This window comes from Globicephala melas, chromosome 21 (genome assembly GCF_963455315.2).
Source record: "Globicephala melas chromosome 21, mGloMel1.2, whole genome shotgun sequence".
In the NCBI taxonomy this organism is placed as follows: domain Eukaryota; kingdom Metazoa; phylum Chordata; class Mammalia; order Artiodactyla; family Delphinidae; genus Globicephala; species Globicephala melas.
The window spans coordinates 34,625,103-34,639,827 of NC_083334.1; the positions used below are offsets into that span (position 1 = coordinate 34,625,103).

General features: G+C 37.6%; 1 protein-coding gene across 9 annotated transcripts in view; it reads left to right on the plus strand.

Moving 5' to 3' along the window:
- The window catches only part of PSD3 (pleckstrin and Sec7 domain containing 3), a 499,749-nt gene that overhangs the window by 378,868 nt on the left and 106,156 nt on the right, over positions 1-14,725 (plus strand). For all 9 annotated transcript variants that reach the window (XM_060291626.2, XM_060291630.1, XM_030834855.2 and 6 more), the window contains one exon: positions 11,560-11,753. In XM_060291626.2, the coding sequence (XP_060147609.1) occupies positions 11,560-11,753 (194 nt within the window). The remainder of the gene's footprint in view (positions 1-11,559; positions 11,754-14,725) is intronic.

Genomic DNA, 14,725 nt, shown 5'->3' on the forward strand with positions numbered 1-14,725 from the left:
AGCTCATGAAGCTCAATATCAAAAAAACAACCCAATCCAAAAATGAGCAGAAGACCTAAATAGACATTTCCCCAAAGAAGGTGTACAGATTGCCAGGAACACATAAAGGATGCTCAGCATCACTAATCATTAGAGAAATGCAAATCAAAACTACAATGAGATATCACCTTACACTGTTTAGAATGGCCATCATCAAAAAATCTACAAACAGTAAATATTAGAGACGATGTGGAAAAAACGGAACTCTCTTGCACTGTTGGTGGGAATGTAAATTGATACAGCCACTATGGAGAACAGTATGGAGGTTCCTTAAAAACTAAAAATACAAGTACCATATGACCCAGCAATCCCACTACTGGGCATATACCCTGAGCAAACCATAATTCAAAAGGAGTCATGTAGGGGCTTCCCTGGTGGCGCAGTGGTTGAGAGTCCGCCTGCTGATGCAGGACACGGTTCGTGCCCTGGTCCGGGAAGATCCCACATGCCTCGGAGCAGCTGGGCCCGTGAGCCATGGCCACTGAACCTGTGCGTCCAGAGCCTGTGGTCCGCAATGGGAGAGACCACAACAGTGAGAGGCCCGCGTACCGCAAAAAAAAAAAAAAAAGAGTCATGTAGCACAATGTTCATTGCAGTTGTATTTACAGTAGCCTGGACCTGGAAGCAGTCTAAGTGTCCATTGGCAGATGAATGGATCAATAGGATGTGGCATATATAAACAATGGAATAATAGTCATAAAAAAAATGATATTAATTATTTGTAGTGAGGTACTGGACCTAGACTCTGTCATACAGAATGAAGTAACTCAGTAAGAGAAAAACAAATACTGTATGCTAACACATATATATGGAATCTTAAAAAAATTGTTCTGAAGAACCTAGTGGCAGGACAGGAATAAACACATAAATGTAGAGAATGAACTTTAGGACATGGGGAGTGGGAAGGGTAAGCAGGGAAGAAGTGAGAGAGTGACATGGACATATGTACCCTACCAAAGGTGAAATAGATAGCTAGTGGGAAGCAGCCACATAGCACAGGGAGATCAGCTTGGTGCTTTGTGACCACCTGGATGGGTGGGATAGGAAGGGTGAGAGAGAGGTGCAAGAGGGAGGAGATAGTGGGACATATGTATAGCTGATTCATTTTGTTATAAAGCAGAAACTAACACACCATTGTAAGGGAATTATACTCCAATAAATATGTTACAAAACAAATGAAGTTCAAATGTAGAAAACAATAGCAAAGATGAATAAAACTAAAAGCCGGTTCTTTTAGCAGATAAACAAAGTTGATAAACCTTTACCCAGATTCATCAAGGTAAAAAGAGAGAAGACTCCAATCAACAGAGTTAGAAATGAAAAAGGAGAAGTTACAACTGACACTGAAGAAATACAAAGGATCATAAGAGACTACTACAAGCAACTATATGCCAAAAAAATGGACAACCTGGAAGAAATGGACAAATTCTTAGAAACGTATAACCTTCCAAGACTGAACCAGGAAGAAGTAGAAAATATGAACAGACCAAACAGGAGTAATGACATTGAAACTGTGATTAAAAATCTTCCAACAAGCAGAAGTCCAGAAACAGATAGGTTCACAGGTGAATTCTATCAAACATTTATAGAAGAGCTAACACCCATCTTTCTCAAACTGTTCCAAAAAATTGCAGTGGAAGGAACACTCCCAAACTCATTCTGTGAGGCCACCATCACCCTGAAACCAAAACCAGACTACAAAAAAGGAAAATAACAGATCAATATCATTGATGAATATAGATGCAAAAATCCTCAAAAAAATAGTAGCAAACAGAATTCATCACCACATTAAAAGGATGATACACCATGATCAAGTGGGATTTATCCCAGGGATAAGGATTCTTCAATATACACAAATCAATCAATGTGATACACCATCTTAACAAATTAAACAATAAAAAGCATATGATCATTTCAATAGATGCCGAAAAAGCTTTTGACAAAATTCAACACCCATTTATGATAAAAAACTCTCCAGAAGTGGGCATAGAGGGCACCTACCTCAACATAATAAAGGCCATATATGACAAACCCACAGCAAACATCATTCTCAATGGTGAAAAACTGAAAGCATTTCCTCTAAGATCAGGAACAAGGCAAGAATGTCCACTCTTGCCACTATTATTCAACATAGTTTTGGAAGTACTAGCCACAGCAATCAGAGAAGAAAAAGAAATAAAATGAATACAAATTGGAAAAGAAGAAGGAAAACTGTCACTGTTTGCAGATGACATGGTACTGTACATAGAGAATCCTAACGATGCCACCAGAAAGATACTAGAGCTAATCAATGAATTTTGTAAAGTTGCAGGATACAAAATTAATGCACAGAAATCTCTTGCATTCCTATACACTAATGGTGAAAAATCAGAAAGAGAAATTAAGGAAACACTCCCATTTACCATTGCAACATAAAGAATAAAATACCTAGGAATAAAACTACCTAAGGAGGTAAAAGACTTGTCCTCAGAAAACTATAAGACACTGATGAAAGAAATCAAAGATGACACGAACGGATGGAGATATATATACCATGTTCTTGGAATGGAAGAATCAATATTGTGAAAATGACTATACTATCCAAAGCAGTCTACAGATTCAGTGCAATCCCTATCAAATTACCTATTGCATTTTGTACAGAACTAGCACAAGAAATCTTAAAATTTGAATGGAGACAAAAAAGACCCCAAATAGTGAAAGCAATCTTGAGGGAAAACACAGAGGTGGCGGAAGCAGACTCCCTGATTTCATACTATACTACCAAGCTATAGTAATCAAGACAATATGGTACTGGCACAAAAACAGAAATATAGATCAATGGAACAGGATAGAAGGCCCAGAGATAAACCCACACACCTATGGTCAACTGATCTATGACAAAGGAGGCAAGGATATATAGTCAAGAAAAGACAGCGTCTTCAATAACTGGTGCTGGGAAAACTGGACAGCTACATGTAAAAGAATGAAATTAGAACACTCCTTAACACCATACACAAAAATATTCTCCAAATGGATTAAAGACCGAAATGTAAAGCCATGCACTATAAAACTCTTAGAGGAAAGCATAGGAAGAACGCTCTGACATATATCACAGCAAGACCTTTTTTGACTCACCTCCTAGAGTAGTGGAAATAAAAACAAAAATAAATGGGACCTAATGAAACTCAAAGCTTCTGCACAGCAAAGGAAACTATAAACAAGATGAAAGAACAATGCTCAGAAAATATTTGCAAACAAATCAATGGAAAACGGGTAATCTCCAAAATATGTAAATAGCTTATGCAGCTCAACATTAAAAAAACAAACAACCCAATTAGAAGATGGGCAGAAGACCTAAACAGACATTTCTCTAAAAAAGACATACAGATGGCCAAGAGGCACATGAAAAGCTGCTCAACATCACTAATTATTAAAGAAATGCAATTCAAAACTACAATGAGTTATCACCTCACGCCTTTTAGAATGGGCATCATCAGAAAATCTACAAACAACAAATGCTGGAGAGGGTGTGGAGAAAAGAGAACCCTGTTGCACTGTTGGTGGGAATGTAAATTGATACAACCACTATGGAAAACAGTATGGAGATTCCTTAAAAAACTAAACATAGTACTACCATATGACCCAACCATCCCACTACTAGGCATATACCCTGAGAAAACCATAATTCAAAAGGAGACATGTACCACAGTGTTCATTGAAGCACTATTTACAATAGCCAGGTCATGGAAGCAACCTAAATGCCCATAGACAGATGAATGGATAAAGAAGACATGGTACATATATACAATGAAATATTACTCAGCCATAAGAAAGAACAAAATTGGGTCATTTGTAGAGACCTGGATGGACCTAGAGCCTGTCATACGGGTGAAGTAAGTCAGAAAGTGACAAACAAATATCGTATATTAACATATATACATGGAATCTGAAAAAATGGCACAGACTGGTTTGCAAGGTGGAAATAGAGATACAGATGTAGAGAACAAACGTATGGACACCAAGGGGGGAAACTGGGTGGGGGGATGAATTGGGAGATTGGGATTGACATATATACACTAATATGTATAAAATAGATAAGTAATAAGAACCTGCTGTATAAAATAAAATAAAATTCAAAAAAAAAAGCAATTGTTTTCTGTTCTTTGTGGAATTCCAGTGAAATATAAGACTCCAGTGGACTTGCATGGTTCCTTATCTATCTTTTTCGTTTAGAAATAAAAGCACACCTGTCATAAGTAACATAGGATATAGGAAATTTGTGATTTACAGTTGATCTTTAGAAAGAACAGAGAAATAGAAAGATTATCTTCTGATAGCACCAGAGCTTTTGTTCTCCAAATAGACTGCATCTTAAGCTGTGGACTTTGACCACCCAGTGACTCATACATGATTACACAGTGGACAGATTAAAGAATGTTTTGGGGAATTTTGTAGGTTGTAAGATGTTAAGATGTCTGGAATCTCAGTAGAATATATTATTCTTTTTTTTTTTTTTTTTTTTTTTTTGTGGTACGCGGGCCTCTCACTGCTGTGGCCTCTCCCACTGCGGAGCACAGGCTCTGGACACACAGGCCCAGCAGCCATGGCTCATGGGCCCAGCCGCTCCGCGGCATGTGGGATCCTCCCTGACCGGGGCACGAACCCGTGTCCCCTGCATCGGCAGGCGGACTCCCAACCACTGCACCACCAGGGAGGTCCTACACTATTCTACTTAATGACACAATAAAAAATAAAGTGAATTTAAGTGTAAGGTGACATGGTCATTTCATTAACCTTTGTAATTTGAAGAATACTTGTTTCTCAGGATTGAATATTTTCAGCCCTCACTTATTGTCAGGGTTTTAGTGAGCTGTACTTTGTTGAACATTTCTTCAATTATTCTTCATCTATTTTTGTCTTTGGTTTTAATATGTCTTAGAATATACAAGCCCCTCTAACAACAGCCTTTCTAAAAGAAATGTGATGCATGCCACATATGTAATTTAAAAATGTTTAGTTGCTACATCATCAAAGTTTAAAAACGGTAAAATTAATTTTATAAAGTACTTTTAACTTATCGCAGTGTATCCAGAATATTATCATTTCAATATGTATTTGGTAGAAAAATTATTGGAGTATTTTCCTTTTTTGTACTGTCTTTTGAAATATGGTGTGTATTTTTTAAATTTATTGTACATCTCAATTTGGACTACCCACATTTTAAGTTCTCAGTAGCCATATGTAGCCAGTGGCTACCATGTTAGACACTGTAACTGTACTTCTTTTGCCTGATGTTTATATAGAGAAAAATAACTTCATCCCCAAAACTCAGCAGAACGTTTTAAATAAACCAGTATAGAGACTCAAATAAAGAGGACTCAGATAAATTAGAAATGAAATGGGAGACATTTAACTTATTCCACAGAAATACAAAGGATCATAAGAGACTGTTATATGACAACAAATTGGACAAAGTAGAAGAAAAGGATAAATTCCTAGAAACATACAACCTACCAGGAGTGAATCATGAAAAAAAAAAAAAAAACCGGAAAACTGATGAGACCAATTACTAGTAACTACTTGGACAGGTATTTGATTACTGATTAAATAAACAAAACAAAAAATAAAAGTCCAAGACCAGATGGCTTCATTGATGAATTCTAGCAAACATTCAAAGAAGAATGAATGCCAATCCTTAAACTATCCATACAATGAAAAGGAGTGATTCTGCCAAACTCATTCTACGAGGCCACCATCACCCCGATGCCAACGCTAGACAAGTATGCTTCAAGGAAGGAATATCACAGGCCAGTAACACTGATGAACATAGATGCAAACAGTCCTCAACAACATACTAGCAAACAGAGTCCAACAGCACATTAAAAGCATCATACATCAAGATCAAGTGTGATTTATTCCAGGGATGCAGGGGTGGTTCAACATCTGTAAATCTATAAATGTGGTACACCACATTAAGAAAATGAAGGATAAAAATATAATCACAACAGATGCAGAAAAAGCATTTGACAAAATTCAACATCCATTTGTAATAAAGACTCTCAAAAAATTGAGTATAGAGGAAATGTACCTTAACATTAATAAAGGCCATATGTGACAAGCCCACAGCAAACATCATATACTCAACCTTGAAAAGCATTTCCTCTAAAATCAAGAACAGTATAAGGATGACGTGGCAATTAGGCAAGAAAAATAAAAGGCATCTAAATTGAAAAGGAAGAAGTAAAATTGTCTTTATTTGCAGGTGAAATGATACTATATGTAGAAAACCCTAAATAGTCCACCAAAATACTATTAATAAATGAAGTGCACAATATAAAATCAATATACAAAAATCAGTTACATTTCCGTATACCAACAATGAACTGTCAGAAATAGAAATTAAGAAAACAATCATTTTTACAATAACATCAAAAACAACAAAATACTTAGGAATAAATTTGACCAAGGAGGTTAAAGGTCTATACACTGAAATCTATAAGACATTTTAAAGGTCTATACACTGAAATCTATAAACATTGATTAAGAAATTGAAGAGAACACAAATGAAAAACATTCTGTGCTAATGGATTTGAATAATTAGTATTGTTAAATGTTCATAATACTCAAAGCAATCTAAAGATTCAGTGCAATCCTTATCAAAATTCCAATGGCATTTTTCACAGGAATAGAACAATGCTAAAATTGGCATAGAACCACAAAAGACCTCAAATAGCCAAAGCAGTCTTGAGAAAGAAGAACAAAGCTGGATGCATCACAATTCCTTTCAAACAATAATATAAACAAAACAGTATGGTATTGACATAAAAACAGACACATAAGTCAGTGGAACCCAATAGCCCAGAAATTAACTCACACAAGGCAGCTAAGAATGTACAAGAGAAAGAATTGTCCCTTCACTAAATGGTGTTAGGAAAATTGATAATCTACATGCGAAAGAACAAAAGTGGACCTCATCTTACACCAAACACAAAAATCAACTCAAAATGTATTAAAGCCTTGAACATAAGACCTGAAACTATAAAACTAGAAGAAAACATAGGGAGGAAACTTCTTGACATTGGTCTTGACAGTGATTTTTTTGATTCGGCAACAAAAGCAAAAGTGGGTCTAAGTTAAACTAAAAAGCTCTGCACAGAAAAGGAAACCGTCAACAAAATGAAAAGGCAACTATGGAGTAAGAGAAAATTTTTGCAAATCCTATATCTGACAGGGGGTTGATATCCAAAATATACAGTGAATTCCCACAGTTCATTAGCATAAAATCAAATAACTCAGTTTAAAAATTTGGAAAGGACCTAAGTAGACATTTTTTTCTAAAGAGACATAAAAGAGGTCAACAGGTATATGAAAAGGTGGTCAACATCACAAATCATGGAAATGCAAATCAAAACCACCTGAGATATCACCTCATACCTGTTAGGATGTCTATTATCAAAGAGACAAGAGGTTACAAATGCTGGCAAGGATGTGAAGAAAAGGGAACCCTGGTGCACTGTTGGTGGAAATGTAGAGTGGTACAGCCACTATGCAAAACATTATGGATGTTCCTCAAAAACTTAAAAATAGAGCTACCATATGTTCCAGCAATCCTACTTTTGAATATATAGCCAAAGAAAAGAAATAATTATTTCAGAGATATCTGTACTCCTATGTTCAGAGCAGCATCATTTACAATAGCCAAATATGGAAACAGCCTAAAGTCCATCTGTGGATGAATGGATAAAGAAGATATGATACACACACACACACACACACACACACACACACACTGGTATACTATGCAGCCCTAAAATAAGAAAGAAATCCTGTCATTTTTGATAACATGGATGAACCTGGAGGGCATTATGCTAAGTGAAATAAATCAGATAAAGATAAATACCATATAGAATCACTTATATGTGGAATTTTTTTAAAAAGTCTAACTTACTGAAACAGAGTAGAAAAGTGGTTGCCAGGGCATATGGTGTGGGGGAAATAGGGAGAGTTTGTTCAGAGGGTACAAACTTGCAGCTGCAAGACTAATAAGGTCTGAAGAAATAATATAAAACATGGTGACTACAGTTGATAGCAGTGCATTGTATAACTGGAATTTACTAAGAGAGAAAAACTTAAATTTCTTACCAAAAATAAATATATAAATAAATATGTGAGGTGTTGGATTTGTTAACTCAATGTTGGGGAACCTTTCATGATGTATGTGTATATCAAATCATCAGGTTGTACACTTATAATACCTTACAATAAATAAATCAGTTTTACCTCAGTAAAGCTGGAGGTGTGGGGTAGGGGAAAGTAAATGCATAAATAAACTAGTATGTCCATAAAATAAAATAGTACTCAGCAATGAAAGTGAACAAACTATTGATTCTCACAACAATATGGATGAATCGTAAATATGTTTTGCCAAGTAAAATAAACCGTTTATGTGACATTTTGAGAATGGCAAAACTATTGGGAAGGAAGGGAGATAGGTAGTTTCCAGGAATTGGTCAGGGAGAGGAATTGACTAAAAGAAGGCAGCAGAAGGAATTTGGGGGTGACAGAACTGTTCTGTTTGATATTGTGATGGTAGATACATGATGCATTATGTATTCCCATAGAATTGTACATCTCAAGGAGTACATTTTGTGTATGTACATTTCTTAAATATCAGCCACAGTATGGGGAATGCAAGATATATTTCAGACTATGTGAAATTAATTTGTTTTCCAAATGAATTGCATAACCGTTGTTATATATAACAAACAACCCGTTGTTTACTCGGGTTGAACATATAAATAAATAAATATATTGTAGGTAAGAAAGCCAGGTTTCTCACTGTTGAAGAAGTACAAATAAGCAAAAGGCAAAGGCTGGGATGAATTTTGTCTTGCTGGCTTGGGTTGGAGATAACAGTATGAGCTCATGGGAAAGGAGGGAGGATAGCTGGATCATACATATATATATATATATATATATATATATATATATATATATATGCAATATCTATGTATTTCCCTAGGTGTGTCTGTTGAGAGGGCCTAGAGGCAGTGAGCACACCTAGCACCTGGATTTGGTTTCTAAATACCATTCTCCAATAAATAGAACTGGGACTCCTTGTAGAGTTGTTGCTTCCGGGGCTGAGACAAGGAAAATACAAGATGAGCTTGGAGGTAGCATCTTGTGGTACCTGAAAGAAAGGAAATACTTACAAAACAAAAAGGAAAAAGGATGAGGCATGATGAAAGGACACAGAAGCCTACTTGATAGGACTCCCAGTGACCAAAGCTGGAAAAATTTGAACAACAAATTAAATAATGGTAATGTTTGATTACAATCCAAATAATAAATATCCATGTGTCCATACTTACAGAAGAATTCCAATGAATAATGTAGAAGAAATTAGGGAAATTTAAAAAAATCACCATTAGATCACTACAGTATAATTGTCTTAGTCAGAATACACAGATGAATGCTAAAATTAGTGGTCAGAAGTTTAAAGAGAAACAGCATATTTTCATAGTCAGAAAATATCTCCCCCAAATCATTTGCAAAGGAAAATAGTAACTTTACAGTATAGAAACTTGACAGAAACCACCTTAACCAAGTGATCCAGGTGCATCTCACTAATAATAAAACACATACCTCCTGATCTGGTGTACTGAGAGGGTGTATCACCCATGGTATCCTTCCCGAGAATGTATAACCTCAGTCTAATGATGAGAAGACATCAAACAAACCTACAGAATCACTGGCTAGTACTTTCTAGCTCATGAAGGACAAGTAAAGGCTTAAAAGTTGTCACTGTCTGGAGGCGACTAAAGAGCCATGACAGCCAAGTGCACTGTGAGGTCATGGATAGGATTCTGGAAAAGAAAAAAACATTAGTGAAAAAAATGGGTGAAATCTGAATAAAGTCTGAAGTTTACTTCTTAGTATTGTATTGTTAATTTCTTAATTTTGACACTTTTATTATGGTTCTATAAGGTGTTAACATTGGGGGTAATTTCCTGGCAGTCCAGTGGTTAGTACTCTGCACTTCCACTGCAGGGGGCCCGGGTTTGATCGGAACTAAGATCCCACATGCCACGTGACATGGCCAAAAGAAAATAAAAGTTGTTTACATTGGGGAAACTGGATGATGAGCATAAGGGGACTCTGTACTATCTTTGCAAATCCAAAATTATCTAAAAATAAAATTAAAAATAAGGTATAGTTGCCTGAGTTCAGTGTTATTTTCATATATCTCACAATTATTTATAAAATACCAATGGGGAGAAATGTCTGTTTTACTCTGATAACCAAATAAACACTTTTTTTTTTTTTTTTTTTTTTTGTGGTACGCGGGCCTCTCACTGTTGTGGCCTCTCCCGTTGCGGAGCCCAGGCTCCGGACACGCAGGCTCAGTGGCCATGGCTCACGGGCCCAGCCTCTCCATGGCATGTGGGATCTTCCCGGACCGGGGCACGAACCCACGTCCCCTGCATCAGCAGACAGACTCTCAACCACTGCACCACCAGGAAAGCCCCCAAATAAACACTTTTGATGATTGTTAAGCTTTGTGGTTTATTTTAAATATATTTTGGTGGTGGTTATTTTGGTTGAAGTTTTATAAAAAGATTCAGTATTCAAAGCTTAATAAACAATGAAACCAGAGATGATTCAGGACATTAAAACCAGAGAACTAAGACAAATGCTCTTATTCTGGTTATGTGTTTTCCAGCAGTATATCAGAGCTTATTAGCTTTCTTCTAATCTTCCCCTCTCTTTATTAGCTGAATGTGACCACCTCCTTCATACTTCATGTACATTATAACCTCAGCGTTCAACTTTCCCTGCTTGAAGGAATGGGGATTCAAAAGGGGGGCTGGGCAGTTAGGGGTTTTCTCGGTCAGTGATAGGGTGCGCCAAACTTTAATGGCGAGATGCCAAAGCACTGTGGATGGCACCCCCATCCTAACCCATTGGTAGCTTTACCTGAGGTTTTGATATTAGAGATTACCTGGTTATTTGGCAGATATAGTCCAATATTGTTTACTGGACTTAATCTGTACTTGTCGTATTCTGTATGCTTGGTACTATTCTAGGCCATGCAGAAATCAAAATCAAAATCATGATCTCTGCCAAAGAACTTGTACTTGTTTGAAAGAAGACAAACATGAAGGCTCTGTAGTAGGTGTAAAGACCAGAGGCTTTAGAGTTTTGCAGTCGTGTCCTCACTGTTTCTTCCTTTAATTCCTAGGTCTGTGCTTTGGCATATTTATTTAAACTTTGAGTCTCTTTCCTTACCTGTGGTATAGGATACTAATATCAGTCTTACAAGACTGTCATGGTCATAAATACCTGGCACACAGGAGATGTTTAGTGAACCGCAGTTATTCTTATCATGGTCGTTGTTATTAAGACTGATAGACCATTAGAAAACATGATAGTTTATTACACCAAATAACTCTGTTCATTGAATATTGTGTTACTCACAGTGTTCACATTGAATATTGTGTTACTCAACCTGTGTGTTCAATCTTTGTTTTATCCTTTTAGAGATGATGAAGAGAAAAAAAAGTCTCCGTCAGAAGGTACTGATGAGAAGGCTAATGGAACACATCCAAAGACCATCAGCCGTATTGGGAGTACTACCAACCCATTCTTGGACATTCCTCACGACCCAAATGCTGCTGTGTACAAAAGTGGTTTCTTGGCTCGGAAAATCCATGCAGATATGGATGGAAAGAAGAGTAAGCATCATTTGTTGACATTTTCTATTTCATTTATTTCGTCTTTAAGATAGGCTCAAAATTTAAAGTGAATTTATCTGAAGTAAAGTGAAGGGATAAAGAAAAATTGTATTATGTTTATTTAGAAAAGTATTATTGAAATTTGGTAAAGCCTCTAACCCTAAATCTGAAAACCATTATGCACCTTATCTTCTGCAAGTAGAATTACAGAACTTCAGAACTGGAAGATTTCTTACAGACCATTTGTTTCTAACCTCTTATTCATTTATTTATTCTCACCTTCAACAAATAGTTTTTAGTACCTGCTATGTGCTAGGCATCAAAAATACAGTAGTATATAGAATGGACAAGGGCCCTGTCTTCATGGAGTTTACATTTTCTGGTGGTTGAAGGAAAGGTTGGATTTATAACACATAGAATGATAAATAGTGTGAGATCCTTGAGACAAAGCAGGGAGGGTTAGAATTGAGATCCAAGCACACGTGGAATGCTGACCTCTGTGGAAGATGGACGGGTGCAGTGTAGGTGAGTGTAGTGTGCTTCGTCCTAGGAAATGGAAGGAGGCCCATGTGACAGGATTATCTACTGACACATGATGTTGGAAGTTTGAGTGGAATGGAGTCTGTTTCTATGTTTAGAATAGCCCTTGCAGAGTATGAAATAGCAATTGTATATAGTTGGATAGACTAAGATAGCTGTTAATGCATGAATTAACAGCTTTCATGCAGAATTAATGCAGAATTAGGCTATAGCTCTAGATTATTTCTATCCACCTCCAGACACAGACATGCAGTGCTGGGATGGACAGTCCTGCTGTTTCCTCCTGTGCTGGGCCCTTTTTTCTTAATGTATTAGCATATTCTATTAGGGTACAATCAAGAGAAACGTTGTAACAGTGTAGCTTTACACTGACTTACAATGCTGAGCAAGCCTTGCTGTCCCCAGTTCTGTAGGAGCACCCCACCGTGTTTCTGGGCAGTCTGTACACTAGCCCGCTAGGCTATGTCATTTTCTCTGTCAGCACTCCAGTGGCTGCAAGGGACAGTGAGTCTAACAGCTTAGGAGAAAAGGGCAAGGAGACGCCTCAAGATGAAGAATTGTCTCCAGGACATTTTCTGCATTTCTTTCTCTTTATTGTTTTTGCATATCATATTTATTCTTTTTTTATTGAGGTATAATTGATTTACAATATTTTATTAGTCTCAGGTGTACAACATAATGATTCAAAGATTTTATAGATTACACTCCATGTATGTCAATAGTTATTATGAAATATTGGCTGTAATTCCCTGTGCTGTACAGTATATCCTTGTAGCTTGTTTATTTTATACATAGTAGTTTGGATCCCTTAATTCCCCACCCCTATTTTGCCTCTCCCCCTTTCCCTCTCCCCACAGTAAACACTAGTTTGTTCTCTATATCTGTGAGTCTGTTTCTTTTTTGTAATATTCATTCATTTGTTTTATTTTTTAGAGTCCACGTATAAGTGATGAAACACAGTATTTGTCTTTCTCTGTCTTGACTTACTTCACTAAGCATAATACCCTCCAGGTCCATTCATGTTGCTGCAAATGGCAGAATTTCATTCTTTTTTATGGCTGAGTAATATTCCATTGTGTGTGTTTACGTTTATATATATCACATCTTCTTTATCCATTTATCTGTTGATGGACATCTAGGTTGCTTCCATATCTTGGCTGAAAAGTTAGCTGATAGCCTTATGGGAGCTCCTTTGTAAGTAACTTGTTGCTTTTCCCTTGTTGCTTTTAATATTCTGTCTTTATTTTTAATTTTTGCCATTTTAATTACAGTGTGTTGGTGTGGTCCTTTTTGGGTTTCAGACTCTCTGTGGATTTTCAACCAAGAAGTCTATTTAACCTTTCCCAGGTTAGGGAAGTTTTCAGCTATTATATATTCAAATATTTTGTCTTCCACTTTCTCTCTTCTCCTTCTGGTACTCCTATAAGGTGAATGTTAGTATATTTGATGTTGTCCCAGAGGTCTCTTGAACTGTCCTCATTTCTTTTTATTCTTTTTTCTTGTTTTGCTCAGCAGCAGTGATTCCCACTGCTCTGTCTTCCAGCTCGCTCATCCGTTCCTCTGTATCATTTAATCTACTGTTGATTCCTTCTAGTGTATTTTTTCATTTCAGTTAGTGTATTCTTTATCTCTGTTTGGTTGTTCTTTATGGTTTCTAACTCTTTATTAAAAACTTCTAATTTCTCACTCTGTTCATCCATTCTTCTCCCAAGTTCTTTGATCATCTTTACAATCATTACCCTGAACTCTTTCTCAGGTAGGTTGCCTGTCTCCACTTTGCTTAGTTCTCCTTCTGGGGTTTTATCTTGTTCCTTTCTTTGGAATATGTTCCTCTGTCACCTCATTTTGCCTTATTTGCTGGTTTCATTTCTGTGTATGTAAGTTGGTTACATTTCCTGACCTTGGAGAAGTGGCCTTCTGTAGGAGACATCCTGTGTGTGCTGGCAGCACACTCCCCTCGGTCACCAGGGCTGGATGCTCTAGGGGTGCCCCCTCTGTGGACTGTGGGTCCCCCTGTTGTGGTAGGCTGACAGGTGTGGGCAGTCTCATAGGCATGACTGGCCCCTGGTCTGGTTGCTGGCCAGGCCCTCCTTGTGTAGAGGTTGCTGGTCATTGGTTGGTAGGCCTGAGTCACAAGGTGGCTGGCAGCCTCACTCCTGGTGAGCCCCAGAGCTTGTGCTGGCCCACTGGTGGTCAGAGCCAGGTCCTGGGGTCTGGCTGCAGGACCCAGGGGTGCCAGAGCTGGTGTCGGACTGCTGGTGAGTGGGGCTGGACCCTGGGGCAGCTGGCTGAGGGGCCCAGTGTGTCTCAGAGCTGGTGTTGGCCTGAAGGTAGGTAGGGCCATGGCCCAGCTGGTGTGTGGGCTGGGTCTGTAGGCTCCAGGGCTGAGGTTTTCCTTGGGCATGTCTCTGCCTGCTGGTGGGTGATGCTGG